We start from the raw sequence: 15,207 nt of genomic DNA, 5'->3' as shown, positions 1-15,207 counted from the left end.
CAGTTTTAGGACCGGCAGAGAAGATAACCGAGGAGGAAGTTGAGGAAGCGATAAAAGCAATGAAGAGTAGAAAAGCGGGAGGGCCAACGGGAGTTGTGGGAGATATGTTGAAGGTAGCGGGAAATTGGGGTGTGAAGAGAATGACAGAGATCTGCAATCTGGTGGTGAAAGAAGGCCGCATTCCAGTGGATTGGGAACTGAGTACCCTCGTCCCTCTATGCAAGGGGAAAGGTGACCCTCTGGACTGTGGTTCGTATCGAGCGATAAAGTTATTGGAGCATGGAATGAAGGTATTGGAAAGGGTGTTGGAGAGGAGGATAAGGAAGAAAGTGAAGATTGACGAAATGCAATTTGGATTTATGCCAGGAAGAGGAATGACAGACGTGCTTTTTATTGTGAGGCAGTTGCAGGAGAAGTACATGGAGAAGAGGAAGAAGTTGTTTCTTGGGTTTGTTGATCTGGAGAAAGCATTCGATAGGGTTCAATGTGAAGTAGTGACATGGGCATTGAGGAAGTTAGGAGTGGAGGAATGGTTGATCAGAGTAGTGATGGCAATGTACAAAAGAGCGCACACAGCTGTAAGGACGAAGGACGGGAACAGTAGTGAGTTTGAGGTGAAGGTGGGAGTGCATCAGGGGTCGGTACTAAGTCCACTACTATTTGTAGCTGTCATGGAGGTGCTGGCTCAGATCGTAAAGGAGGGTTTACTGTAGGAGTTTTTGTATGCAGATGATCTGGTGTTGATTGCAGAAAGTATGGATGGACTGAAGGAGAAGATGAACAAGTGGAAGGAATGTATGGAGACAAAAGGTCTGAAGGTGAATATCAGAAAAACGAAGGTGATGGCAAGTGGTAAAGCATGTGGTGAGGTGGAAAGAACTGGGAAGTTGCCGTGTGCTGTGTGCAGGAAGGGTGTCGGAGTGAACTCCATTCAATGTACAATGTGCGCTGAGTGGGTTCATAAAAAATGTAGTGGTTTGAGAGGGTCATTAACCAGTGTGGCAGCTACATTCAAGTGTAAGGTGTGCACAGAGGGAGCTGCAGATGGAAGAAATGTTGAGTTGGATCTTTGAGATGGCATGAAGCTGGAAGGTGTGAAAACATTTTGTTACCTTGGAGACATGCTGAATGGAGAAGGTGGATCAGACTCGGCAACGGTTGCTCGAGTGAGATGTGCATGGAAGAAGTTTCGGGAACTGAATGGCGTGCTGACGAGGAGGGGAGTGTCATTGAAGCTGAAGGGAAAGGTGTATGCTGCATGTGTGAGAAGTGTTATGATTTATGGGAGTGAGACATGGGTAATGAACGTAGAGCAGCAACAAGGCTGGAAAGGGTGGAAATGCGAATGGTTCGGTGGATGTGTGGAGTATAGTTGAGAGAGGGGAAGACAAATGATGAATTGCGAAAGATGTTGGGAATAGAGCCTGTGATGGATGCTGTGAAGAGAAACGGGCTGAGATGGTTTGGTCATGCGTTGAGGAAGGATGAAAGTGACTGGTTGAAAAGAGTGATGGGAATTAATGTAGAAGGAAGTAGAGGACGGGGAAGACCGAGAAAGACTTGGCTGAAGATGGTCGAAGAAGAAATGCGGGTAAGGGGGTTAACAAGTGGAGATGCAGAAAATAGGGCAAAATGGAGAGCATTGTCATGGGGACCGCAAGGCTAATCCCCGCCCTAGCAGGGAAAATGGCCTTAAAATGCATGTTGTTGTTGTTGTTGTTGTTGTTGTTGTTGTTGTTGTTGTTGTTGGTGTTGTTGTTGTTGTTGTAACAAGGGATACAGGTAACTGAGGGGTATGGAAGAATACTAGGGGTGGACAAGATGGATGCAGAAGCAAAATTTTGAGAGTGGTGAGGGTAGTTAAATGGGTGTAAAAAAAATAAATAAAGATAATGGTTTTGGATGGGTATGATCCAAGATGGTGGTGAACAGCTGTCTTCAAGACCTAGAGGGAAGAATGTGATTAAAGAGTGTGGAAGTTGGTTCCACAGGTGGGGAAAAAGGAGGAATAAATGAGTGGAGGTGAGCAGTGGTTCTGGATTTAAGCAGTTTCACTAGGAGAGGGGTGCTGGTGGACCATGTGCATCCTGTAGATACTTTGGGGGAGGAGGAGCAGGAGGAGGGGGGGGGGGGGGGGGGAGGGGGACAAAGCAAGGAGAGGACAGAGGATGCAGGACCAGAAAAGAGGTGGAAGAAGACAGTGAGGCCACTGACCTCTGCCATTGCAGGGACATAATTCGTCTCTTATTTCACGAGTATTATTGGATGTGCTGTATCCCTTATTTATTACCTCTGCCACCAAGGTGGGGATGGATGTTATGTTTTCACCCCTGTCTGTTTGTCTGTGAACAAAATATCTCAAAAAGTTGTGGATGGATTCGGATGAAATTTGGCAGAGATGTAGCGTATGTGACAAGGACTAAATCATTAGATTTTGGTGAAGATACGGATTCGGATCTGGCTACTGGAATTTTTAAAGTGATTCTTCACCATTGGGAGATAGGGCCAAAAACGATACACAGCAGGATATCTCAAAAAGTTATGGATGGATTTGGACGAAACTTGTTGGACAGGTTGTATGTGTGACGAGGAAGAATCGATTCAATTTTGGTGAAGATCCGGATCCGGATCCGTCTCGTAGAATTTTTAAAGTGATTCTTCACCATTGAGTGATATGGCCAACCAGGCGGAAGTATGCTCTTTACTAAGTGCCATTCTAGTTAATATTTATTTTTGTAAGGAGATAAGCTGCCTTCACATTATTGGTGAAGGACAAAATCATTAATGATGCAACACCTTGCTTGTATGCCACCATCACACCAACTTATTATATGAAACTGTTTTTAGACTGCAAACCTAGGTGTTACCGCCTCGCTGTCACCAGTCTTGTACATAGTATATTGGTGACGTTATTTGTGTCTAATTTGAAGGCAACTTTGTGAAAATAATGCTGTTGCTTTCCTTTATGTGCTTTGCTTCGACACAAGGCTTGTGGTTCACAAAAATTCCATTAATTTGTTAATTTTGTTTGTCAGGTGCGATTACGAGGAGGGTGGCAGCTTAGTGGGCATGTCTAAATCTTTGCCATGTCTCTTCCACCTTCCAATCCCACTTTTTCTTCCACAAATGAGTTCTAAGTAATACAGGGTCCTCCAAAGATCGTGACTGTATTTCAAACGGCAATGGTGGAAATAAAAGTAAATTTACTGAATATATAAGATGTTGATGAAAGAACACACTTTGAAGATTGTTCACAATTTATTTAGTGAAAATCACATCCAGTAAGTGACCGCCAAGGGCATCCACACAAAATGGGTGCCTGCTGAACAACACACTCCATCACTGACGTCAGTGTTTCCAACTGAATGTTCAACCTGGCGGAGCCTGGCAGATGTATGCTGTTCAACCTGGTGGAGGTATGCACTCTATTGAGTGCCATGCTAGTTTTGCCTATTTAGTCACATAAGCTTTATCAAGTTGTAAAATCGTATTCCAATCCACATTACTTACTGCTTTCACAATATGATGAATGAAATCTGCAACATCCTGCTTTTCTTGGTATATTTAATGCCCATTTAACAGATTTGGTTATATTGATTCCCATTCAAATGGTCTTTTCTATCTCCGTTTATTTATTTATTTTTATTTTTATTTTGGCACAATCTCATACCCGTTTTTCATGTCCTCGCATAATCGGTGTTTTCTTGGCAGATGAGTTTCGAGGGCATTCACTGCTGCAGGCGGCTCGGGAAGCAGACGTGACGAGAGTAAAGAAGCACTTAAGCTTGGACATAATCAACTTCAAGCACCCTCAGAGCCATGAGACAGCGCTGGTGAGGCAACATGCACTTTCTTGCATCTTTTACTGGAATTGCTTGTGCACTTGCACTGCTGGAAAGGCTTTGTCAATATCCCCGTTTGAAGGTTACCCCCCCCCCCCCATAACCCCCACCCCATCTTTTGGCAGCTTTATCCCATTGTCTCTGCGATGCTTCTGGCTCAGTTGGCAGTATGCATTCTTCCATCTTTCTGTGCCATACATATACTTCACTTTGATGCATTTGGGAGGATTTGTACACTATTTTCACTCTACCTCCCCCACGTCTGATATAGCAAAAGTGGTGAACTTAAATCGCATATCCTTTCCCCTCAGTCCCATCTCCTCTTGCACTCCCACCGCACCTCCCAAACCACCTTTTATTTTCTCCAATCTCCATAGTCATTCTATCATTTTACCGCTGCAATTAATCCATGCACGGGCTCGTCTGCACGATATTACTCCTTAAAATCTCATCCTAATGTTCTTTGAAATGGTGTTTATGTTGAAGAAAACTTTTTGACATGCCATGCATCTTTCTACTTTTTTTTGGCTCGTGGAAGAGCCAACATCAATCACAAAAAAGGACAAACGGACACACAAAACATACAATATAGGGAGCGGGAGACAAGATGGGAAGAGAGAGGGAAGCGCACAAGTACAACAGCAGAGAACAGGGACAATGGAAGATCCGTGGGAGGGAGAGGGCTTGGGGCTAGGAGGCATGGGAAGGCGGGGGAGCAGGGTGGGAAAGGTATAAAACACATGGACACTGCTAGAACTTCCAGGAAAGAAAGAAGTCGGGATTTCAAAAAAAAGTGGATCTGGGGTGAATTAACGGGGCTAGAAGAGATCAAGGTTTTGGATGGGGGAAGACAAGAGATGGTGGTGAACAGATGTTTTAAAGACCTGGAGGGAGGGGTGGGATTGAAGAGAGTGAGGGAGTTTGTTCCATAGGCAGGAGTAAAGAGGAATGAAAGAGTGAAGGTGAGCAGAGAGTCTTGATTTTGGCAATTTCGCCAGAAGAGGGTTACTGGCAGATCTTGTGCGACCTGTCGGAATATTGGGGGGACAGAGCACAGATAGAGCTGGGGGAGCTAGGCCAGATAGGAGTCGGTAGAAGACAGAAAGACCACCTACCGGCCTGCGGTGAGTGAGCGAAAGGCCCTTGGAGTTAGCTTCATCGTGGGAGATTCCAATGATTCTGAAAGCTTTGGTTTCAACAGCGTGAAGACGAGCTAAGTGTGAGGGAGGAGCACCAGCCCAGAGGGGAGAACAGTATTCCATTGAGCTGTGGATGAAAGCCTTGTATGTGGTGAGGAGCTCAGGTGTGCCAAGGAAGGACTTTGCATGACGGAGGATGCCCAGTTGGCGACTGGCTTTGGAGGCCAGTTTGGATATGTGGTTTTCCCAGCAAAGATCATGGCAGATAGTGAGACCCAAAAGCTTGAGTGACAGAACTTCTTGGAGAGGATTGTTGAGAAAGTAGATGGGAGGGTTGTCCAGTCAGTCTTTTCAGAGACACATAGTAAGAGTGTGAGATTTGTCAGGATTGAAAGACATGTTCCACTTGTTTGACCAGTCTGTGATTTTTCCCAGGTCTGCAGAGAGTGAGGAGGCTGCAGACTGCCGATCTGAGGGATGAGGGTTGGAGCGGCAGAGAGTGGAGTCATCAGCAAAGAGATAGAGAGGATTTTCCAGAGTCGGAGAGATCATTGATGAAGACCAGAAAAAGCACGGCCCAGAACACTGCCTTGGGGAACTAGTTGCAAGGATCTGTTTTTGCACATTTTTTGTGTAAAGCGATGATGTTGGCTGATTTCCAAGCTGATGGCAGATGACCTTGACCAAAAGAGAGGGTGAAGAGAACAGAGAGAGGGAGTGAAAGAGCGGCAGAGCATGATTTTAGGACCCGTGGGCTGATGCCGTCTGGTCCAGTTGCAGAATCAGAGCCGAGTATTGACAGAAACTTCTCGACTTCTCCACTCCACTTCTCCACTGGTCCAAACGTTGCTTGCTGTTTGTTTTGAGTGGCATGAACTCTTTTTTTTTTTTTTTCATGAATCCACCGTGCATTCCAGTGCATCAGTGATAAAGGTCTAAGGATGAATCGGTAATTGAAATATTGTTGAAGTGGACATGCTGTATTTGAGATTTAATTGCTTTCTCTGTTCGTCGTTGTTGGTGGGATTTGTGAAGGCAGTGCTGTTTAAACACTGTGCACACACCATGTCCACTTTAACTGTAGGTTTGTATTGGCAGCTTATTCTTCTTTCGATGCTTTTTCGATTTCCAAGGCTTGCAAGCCTTCTCAAGAAAACTTTAGGAATAATCGAGTCCTTCACACAGCATTACCAGCAATCGATCTTGGTGGATAAGCTCCTCTTTTAGTGGATGCCTTATCGTTTCCTTGGTAAATTAGTTCTTTGATAGAGGATTAACATTATGGGTAAGGTGGTTGAAGTTAAGTGGGTAGTTTGCAGATGAGGGAATAGGAATACAGGGCTTAAAAATAATCCACTTGTTGCTGTTTTGTCGCATTTTATACGTGGATTTCAGATTTGCCTGGAGGACATTTCTTAAAATTGCAGCATCGTGACATGCTGAGGTTCCTTAGTCACTAGTAACAAAAGTCTGCATAAGGTATTTAATTTGAGGCATTCAGAATAAGTAAAGGATAATATCTGCATTTATATTGCTGAATATATTTGTGTTGGGGGTCGAGAGGCAAGGTTACAGGGTGTGCTTTTGGTACAGATGCAAATTTGAATGAATAGTTGCTTCCATGGTGAGATTGTTTATCTTGGTTCTAAATTAAGAAACAATGATCTCAGTATTTTGATTTTTTTTTTAAATCTCAACTGGAACATAGTTCAGGGGGAGCTTATGCGGTGGCGCTCCGTCATTCCGTAAACACTTATAACATCTTCTCCAAAACTGCTGATGGGATTGTGACCAAACTTGGCAAAATGATATTTGGTATGTTGCAACTCAATATTGTTCACGGCATTAAAAAAAATCGGGTTTTAAGAGGGTCTACAGGGGGTCAAATTGGATCCAGGTTTGACCACCCAAAATAGTAATTTGATTTTTTTTCTCTGAAACTACACACACGATTCTGATGAAACTTGACCACAACTTTCATCACCCACGATGTACCGAAGTTTGTTCACGGCACGAAGAAAATTGAAGTCTGAAGCGGTCTTCGGGAGGGGGGGGCGGGGGGGTGGGGTCAATGTTGGTCCAGGTTTGACCCCCAAAAGTAGGTATTTGATTTCTTCTCAGAAATTGCACAATAAATTCTGATGAAACTTGACCACAACCATCATCACCTGTGATGTACCAACTTTAGTTCACGCCTTTAACAAAATCCGGGTCTAAGGTGGTGGTTAATGGCGGTTGCCCCTCAAAATAGGAATTTGCTTTTTCCTCTGAAACTACACACATTATTTTGATGTAACTTGACTACAACCGTCATCACCTGTTATGTGCCAAAGTTTGTTCATGGCATTAAGAAAATCGAGGTCTGCAGTGGTCTATGGGGGAGGGAGGGGGGGGGGCCAACGTGGGTCCAGGTTTGACCCCTCCCCTCCCCCCAAAATAGATATTTGCTTTCTTTTCTGAAACTGCACACACAATTTCGATTAAACTTGACCACAACCTTCATCACCCGTGATGTACCAAAGTTTGTTCACAGCATTAAAATGTCGGGCCTGAAGTGCGTCTACCGGGGGTTGCCCCCCCCCCCCCCCCCAAAGTAGGTATTTGCTCTCTCTGAAACTACACACGCAATTCCAATGAAACTTTACCCCAACCTTCATCACCCATGATGTAACAAAGTTTGTTTACAACATTTAAAAAATATCGAGGTCTAGGGTAAGGGAGGGGAGGTGGAGGAGAGGCGATTACCCCCTAAATCCAAAATATGTATTTGCTCTCTCCTCCGAAACTTCATACAATTTTGATGAAACTTGATCACAACCTTCATCGCCTGTGATGTACCAATATTTGTTCACGACATTAAAAAATCGGGGACTAAGGGAGATCTAAGAGGGGTGGGGAGTTGGGGGGATGTGGGGGGGGGGGAGGGGGGTCCTCCCCAAAATAAGTATGTTTTTATTTGGTGGTTTAAAGTCTTACCTTTATGTTAATATGATTCTACATGCTGCACTGTCTCCTCGTAACCATTGAAATTGGTTTAAAATACCGTGATACTGTTTAAAATACCTTTAGTCTGTGGAATACATTGCTTTATTCTAGCAGGTGAGCACCCAGGGTTATGGCCCCTATTTTCTTCAATATAAATGACCATTCAATGCATCTTAGCTATCCGTTATGAGAAAAAAAAAACCACCTTTAGAGGCCATTTTTCCCCGCAAGCGGGGGTTGGCCTTTTTTCGGGAACTGTGGTTGTTGTTGTTTTTCGGTCCCCTTTTTGAAGCAATGTTTTACGGCCGGATGCCCTTCCTGACGCCAACCCTTTTTGCCGCCTTTAACGACAAGCAGGGAATTACCAGTGAACTGGTACGACCTCGGAAGCCAATTAGCCGACCTCGGAAGGATGACAGGCTGAGTCAACCCCCCTGGCGTTAATTCAGCGATTGACCGGGATTCGAACCCAGGATCCTAGGATCCTAAGCCGGCACCCTAGCCACTAGCCCAACACCAGGGTTGACTATCCGTTATGAGACTTTAATGTATTTTGTTCTACACACATTCAATCTGCATTGCCTTTTCAAAATTGAAGCTCTCCCACCCTTTCACAAAATTGAGTTGGAGGCATACCCTTTCTTATTTATAACTTCATACGAGTTTTACCCCACGCATGCGTAGCGAAAATCAGGGTTAAGCAATAGGTACATTTCTGTCCACCGGTACGTCTACAAACGTCAGTTTATTATCAAGTAACAACTTTATTTCAATTGAATGTGTTATATATCTTGAACAATTAATCGGAAAATGAAACTGTAGTTTTACCGTACTTTGGCTCCGAATTCGTCCCAATCGCACATGCGCAGAGAGAAGTGAGATAATATTTTTACTCTGCCTGTCTGTCTGGCAGTGAAACAAAATTGAAAATCATTCCAAAGAGGAAACCTACTCCTTTTAAGGATGTTGTGATGGATACAAACAAAAGGCACAAATAATTAATTTAACGTGTTAAATAAGATGGTGTAAAATAGTGCATCAACGGTGGTAAAACTTCTGAATTTTATTTTTTTAACAACCTTCAAAACTATTTTTACTTCAATTGAAATATATACTTGAACCCTGTAAAACACAAATCGTCTTGTTGGCACTTGCAAGAACCTCCAGTTTTGTAGAATTGGAAATGTTAATTAAGATGGTGTACAAGACTGCATCAATGGTGGTAAACTTCTGGAATTTTTTATATGACCTTTAAGATCATTATCTTATTTCAATTGAATTGTAAACATAAACACTGCATGGAGTAAGGTGTTCTATAGACTCACTTTTTATCCTGTCGTTTCCATCGCCAAGACTTTCACAATGGCATTTCCAACCCTGTAGAAATGGAATGAAATGACTTTTTACCACATTGCGCTAAGCACAGTTTCATGACAAATGCCATGAAACTTTGGTTAATTAACCCCAGATTTTTAATTTATTTCCTTGTGGAATGATGATATATTTTTGTTTGTTTACCTGTCTGTCAAGCCTCACTTCAGAAAAAGGACAAAGACACAGTGGGTTTCATAATTGTGGACAGAGACGTGATATACACAACTTATCGGTGCATTTAAAAATGTTTTGAAGTATTTGTGAACTTTGCTGTCAGAAATGTGTAATGCGTGTGTTTTGATGAGACCGGTGCGACTATTTAAATCGGTGTTTAGATGAGATGTACTTGCTTAATGCTAAACATTGTAAATTTTTCTGCAGCACTGTGCTGGGGCTTCTCCGTACCCAAAGCGCAAGCAAGTGACTGAGGTGCTTTTGCGCAAGGGAGCCAACATAAACGAGAAGACGAAAGAGTAAGGCTTGTGTGCATGGCGTCCTACATTTTCTCCTTTGAAAGGCTGTTTCTGTTTATTTCCCCACCACTTTCCCGGGGAGTTGTTGTATGTACTGTTCTATCTGAGAGCAAGACTCAGCGTAGATTTTATTATTGTTTGTTTTATTGTTTTTTATTGTTTGTTTCTCCAACAGTCTGTGAACATTTTTTTTTTCAATTGCTTGTTGCCATTTTGTTTCGTACTTGAAATGCATCGTTATTAAAATGTTACTTAGATTGCACCTCAACACCCAATTGATTGTTCTTTTTTGGATATCGGCACCATCTTGATTTCTAAGTTTTCCTTTTGGTGTTCAGGACCCCCTACTTTCCTCTGTGGTTGTCTGAATTTCTCTATGAGCAGAAACAGCAGGTGCTCCTTGATGGTGCTTCCTTTCAGACTTGGGTTCCACAAGACAGTGTGTTCAGATTCTTGATTTGCATCAGAGATATCTGATTATTTTGAAAACCAAATTACTGATGACTCCACCCTGGATAGAGTGATGCATCACAGTTGCTGAATGCTGTCTCTCCATGAGGATTGCAATCAAAACTAGAACGGCACTCAGTAGAGAGCATACCTCCGCCAGGTGAACAGTTTACGTTTTTTAAATCCCAGAGTAGACCAGAAAATCACAATACAGAATCACATTTAATAAAAATCATCCATCCACAACTTTTTGAGATATCCTGCTATTTATAGTTTTTGGCTCTATCTCCCAATGGTGAAGAATCACTTAAAAACGATAGTAGCCGGATCCGAATCTTCACCAAAATCTAATCATTTTGTCCTTGTCACATACGCGACATTACTGCTAAATTTCGTCTGAATCCGTCCACAACCTTTTGAGATATCTTGTTCACAAACAAAAAAACAGACAGACACAGGGGTGAAAACAAAACCTCCATCCACCGTTGGTGGCGGAGGTAACTGCAACAGCATTCGTTAGAGAGCCATGTTCAACAGTTTGTTTTGTATCCACTGATAGGCCGGATCTGAATTCGGACCTGAACCAAAATCTAATCACTTGTTCTTGTCGCTTAACCAACTCATTCACCAGGTTTCGTCCAAATCCGCCCGTAACTTTTTGAGATTTTTTTTTTTTTTTTTTTTTTTGTATACTGAATCGAGGCTCGTGAAAGAGCTAACATTTACTTTACAAACAAATCAACCAGACATACAAAATATATAAAAAGAGGGAGCGGAAGACAAGATGGGGAGAGAAGGGGAAGCACACAAACACAACATTTGAGAGCAGGGAGATGTGTGGAAGGGAGAGGGCTTGGGGGGAGGTGGTGTGGGAAGGGGGGGGGGTGGGGGGGGAGAAGTATAAAACACAAGGACACCAAGGACTTCCAGGACAGAAGTTGGTATTTCAAAAAGTGGAATTTGGGTGAAATTAGCGGGGGTAGAAAAGATCAAGTTTTTGGATGGGGGAAGATAAGAGATGGTGGTGAACAGCTGTTTTAAAGACCTGGAGGGTGGAGTGGGATTGAAGAGAGTGAGGGAGTTTGTTCCAGAGGCAGGAGAAAAGAGGAATGAAGGAGTGAAGGTGAGCAGAGAGTCTTGATTTTGGCAGTTTAACCATAAGAGGGTTGCAGGCAGATCTTGTGCGACCTGTAGGAATATTTGCGGGACAGAGCCCAGAGAGAGCTGGGGGGGGGGGGGGGGGGGGAAGGGCAAGGCCAGAGAGGAGTCGGAAGAAGACGGAAAGACCGTCCTGCCTGCGGTGAGTGAGTGAGAGGTCCTTGGAGTTAGCTTCATCGTGGGAGATTCCAATGATTCTGAATGCTTTGGTTTCAACAGCGTGAAGACGAGCTAGGTGTGAGGCAGGGGCACCAGCCCAGAGGGGAGAGCAGTATTCCATTGAGCTGCGGATGAAAGCCTTGTATGTGGTGAGGAGCTCAGGTGTGCCAAGGAAGGACTTCGCACGACGGAGGATGCCCAGTCGGCGACTGGCTTTGGAGGCCAGATTTGAAATGTGGTTTTCCCAGGAAAGATCATGGCAGATAGTGAGACCCAAAAGCTTGAGTGACAGAACTTCTTGGAGAGGATTATTCAGAAAGTGGATGGGAGGGTTGTCCAGTCGGTCTTTTCGGAGAGACATCGTAAGAGTGTGAGATTTGTCAGGATTGAAAGACATGTTCCACTTGTTTGCCCAGTCTGTGATTTTGTCCAGGTCTGCAGAGAGTGAGGAGGCTGCAGATTGCCGATCTGAGGGATGAAGAATGGAGTGACAGAGAGTAGAGTCATCAGCAAAGAGATTTTTTTTTTTTTTTTTTTTTTTTTTTGTATACAAGATCGAGGCTCGTGAAAGAGGGAACATTAATCACACAGAAAGACAAACCGACACAAAAACATATAACATCGGGAGCGGTAGACAAGATGGGGAGAGAGGGGGAAGGACACAAACACAACATTTGAGAGCAGGGACCGACAGACATGGAGACATCGAGAGATCTGAGAGAGGGCGAGGGCTTTGGGGGGGCGGGGGCATGGGAAGGGGGGGGGGTGGGAGAGGTATAAAACATATGGACACGGCCAGGACTTCCAGGAAAGAAGTTGGAATTTCGAACAAGGTGGATCTGGGGTGAATTAGCAGGGGTAGAGAAGATCAAGGTTTTGGATGGGGGAAGATAAGAGATGGTGGTGAACAGCTGTTTTAAAGACCTGGAGGGAGGAGTGGGATTGAAGGGAGTGAGGGAGTTTGTTCCACAGGCGGGAGAAAAGATGAATGAAAGAGTGAAGGTGAGCAGAGAGCCGAGATTTCGGCAGTTTAACCATCAGAGGGTTGCTGGCAGATCTTGTGCGACCTGTAGGAATATTTGGGGGACAGAGCACAGAGAGAGCTGGGGGTGCAAGGCCGGAGAGGAGTCGGTAGAAGACAGAAAGACCACCTACCTGCCGGCGGTGAGTGAGTGAAAGGCCCTCAGAGATAGCAGATAGAGAGGATTTTCAAGAGAGTCAGAGAGATCATTGATGAAGACCAGAAAAAGCACAGGGCCCAGAACACTGCCTTGGGGAATCCAGCCTGAACAGGAAGAGGAGATGAGAGAAACCCATTCAGGGCCACACGTTGACTACGACTAGAGAGGAAGTCCGCCGGCCATGCGTGGAGATTTCCATGGATACCAAAAGAGGAGAGTTTGGTGAGCAGAGTGGGGTGCCAGACCGTATCGAAGGCACGTGATATGTCAAGGGAGACTGCTCTAATTTCCTGTTTGGCATTGAGGACCTCCATCCATTGTTGAGAAAGCAGAAGCAGCATGTCCAGAGTAGAGTGACCAGGTCTGAAACCAAATTGATGATCAGAGATCAAGCCGTTGGAGAAGAGGAAAGATTTCATATCTGAAGCAATGATGGATTCCATGACTTTGTTGATAATTGGGAGAAGGCTGATTGGTTTGTAGTTGCTGGGATCTGTTTTTGCACCTTTTTTGTGCAAATCGGTGATGTTGGCAGATTTCTAAGCAGATGGAAGATGACCTTGAGCAAAAGAGAGGGTGAAGAGAACAGAGAGATGGAGTGAAAGAGCGGAAGAACAGGATTTTAGGACCCGTGGGCTGATGCCGTCAGGTCCAGTTGCAGAATCAGAGTCGAGGGTTGACAGAAACTTTTCCACTTTGTCAGGAGGAAAGGACACAGAGCCCAGGAGCAGCTGGGTACGACTGGGTACGGTGGGTACAGAGAGGGATGGGTTTGGGACACAAGATTTACAGGCAAACACAGAGTTGATGCATTCAGCTTTTTCACGTGCGGAGTCAGCCGTGTGGCCATTTGAGGTGAGGGAGGGGATGGAGGGGGAACAAACACCAGAAACAGATTTGACCAGACGCCACCAGGATTTGGAAGAGGGAGACAGATAAGAGAGTTCGGTCCTGAGAACGGAGAGATATTGTTTCCTGGCTCTCCTGAGGGCATTAATATAGAGTTGGTCCCCCCTTTGCTGCTATAACAGCCTCCACTCTTCTGGGAAGGCTTTCCACTAGATGTTGGAACATTGCTGCGGGATTTGCTTGCATTCAGGCACAAGAGCATTCGTGAGGTCGGGCACTGATGTTGGGCGATTAGGCTTGGCTCGCAGTCGGCGTTCCAATTTATCCCAAAGGTGTTCGATGGGGTTGAGGTCAGGGCTCTGTGCACGCCAGTCAAGTTCTTCCACACCAATCTCGACAAACCATTTCTCGACAAACCAAAATCTGCCTCTTTGGGGGTTTATGTGGGGTTTTTATCCCCCAAAATAGGTATTTGCTTTCTTGTCAGAAACTACACACATAATTTCGATGAAACTTGACCACAACCTTCATCACCTGTGATGTACCAAAGTATGTTCACGGCATTTAAAAATCTGCCTCTTTAGGGGTGGGTTTGCCCCCAAAAATAAGTATTTGCTTTCTTCTCAGAAACTACACATGCAATTTCGATGAAACTTTACTGCAACCTTAATCACCCATGATGTACCAATGTTTGTTTAAGGCATCAGAAAAATTGGGGTCTTAGTAGGTATATGGGGTTGGGGGAGGAGGGGGTTTCCCCCCAAAATAGGTATGTTTTTCTTTGTTTAAAGCCTTATGATTATGTCAGTATGATTCTACATGCTGCCCTGTCTTCTAGAAACCATTGAAATTGGTTTAAAATACTCTTAGTCTGTGCAGTGTACTGTTTATTCCCTCAGGTGAGTGCCAGGGCTATTGTTCCGATGTTTGTATACACAGTCGAGGCTCGTGGTACTGAAAACTAGTACACTGAACTTGTGGGAGCTAGTACACTGAACTGATCAGGACATAACAGAATGCAAAACAGGATGCAAAATGTATAGTAGAGATGCACACAAAAGAAGCTTAGAAAGAGGTGGAAACACCAGCTCAGCAGAGTTGAAGGCGAAAAAAGGAAGGAGACTTGGACAAATAATGGGTGTGGAGAGAAATGGGCAGTAGGAGAGGATGCATGGGGTGGGCAAGATGGATACAGAAGGAAACTCCAGGAGGAAAAACTGGAAATTTGGAAGGAGGGGTTTGAGTGGAGTTAACAAGGGGAAAAAGGATCTTGGTGTTGGATTTGGGAAGATCTGAGATGGTGGTGAACAGTTATCTTGGAGACCTGGAGGAAAGAATGAGATTGAAGAGGATGTGGAAGTTGGTTCCACAGGTGGGGGAAAAAGAGGAACAAATGAGTGGAGGTGAGCAGTGATCCTGGAGCTATGTATTTTCACCAGAATGGGGTTGATGGTGGACCACGTGAGCCCTGCAGAAACCTGGGAAGGGGAGGGCGTATTTAGTCTGGGGTGGGGTGAACAAAGCACGGAAAGAGCAGAGGATACAAGACCAGAAAGGAGGTGGTGGAAGACAGAGAGACACCGACCTGTCTGCGATG

General features: G+C 44.5%; 1 protein-coding gene across 1 annotated transcript in view; it reads left to right on the top strand.

The window, feature by feature from the left end:
• TNKS2 (tankyrase 2) overlaps positions 1–15,207 on the top strand; it is a gene marked incomplete in the record, with an annotated part of 278,608 nt that overhangs the window by 192,332 nt on the left and 71,069 nt on the right. Inside the window, 2 exon segments of the mRNA XM_078772377.1 lie at positions 3,712–3,833; positions 9,722–9,813. Coding sequence (XP_078628503.1) covers positions 3,712–3,833; positions 9,722–9,813 — 214 coding nt within the window.

The sequence above is a fragment of the Myxine glutinosa genome, chromosome 2 (genome assembly GCF_964187855.1).
Source record: "Myxine glutinosa chromosome 2, kmMyxGlut1.1, whole genome shotgun sequence".
Classification (NCBI taxonomy): Eukaryota; Metazoa; Chordata; class Myxini; order Myxiniformes; family Myxinidae; genus Myxine; species Myxine glutinosa.
This window is presented reverse-complemented; position numbering and strand designations above follow the sequence as displayed.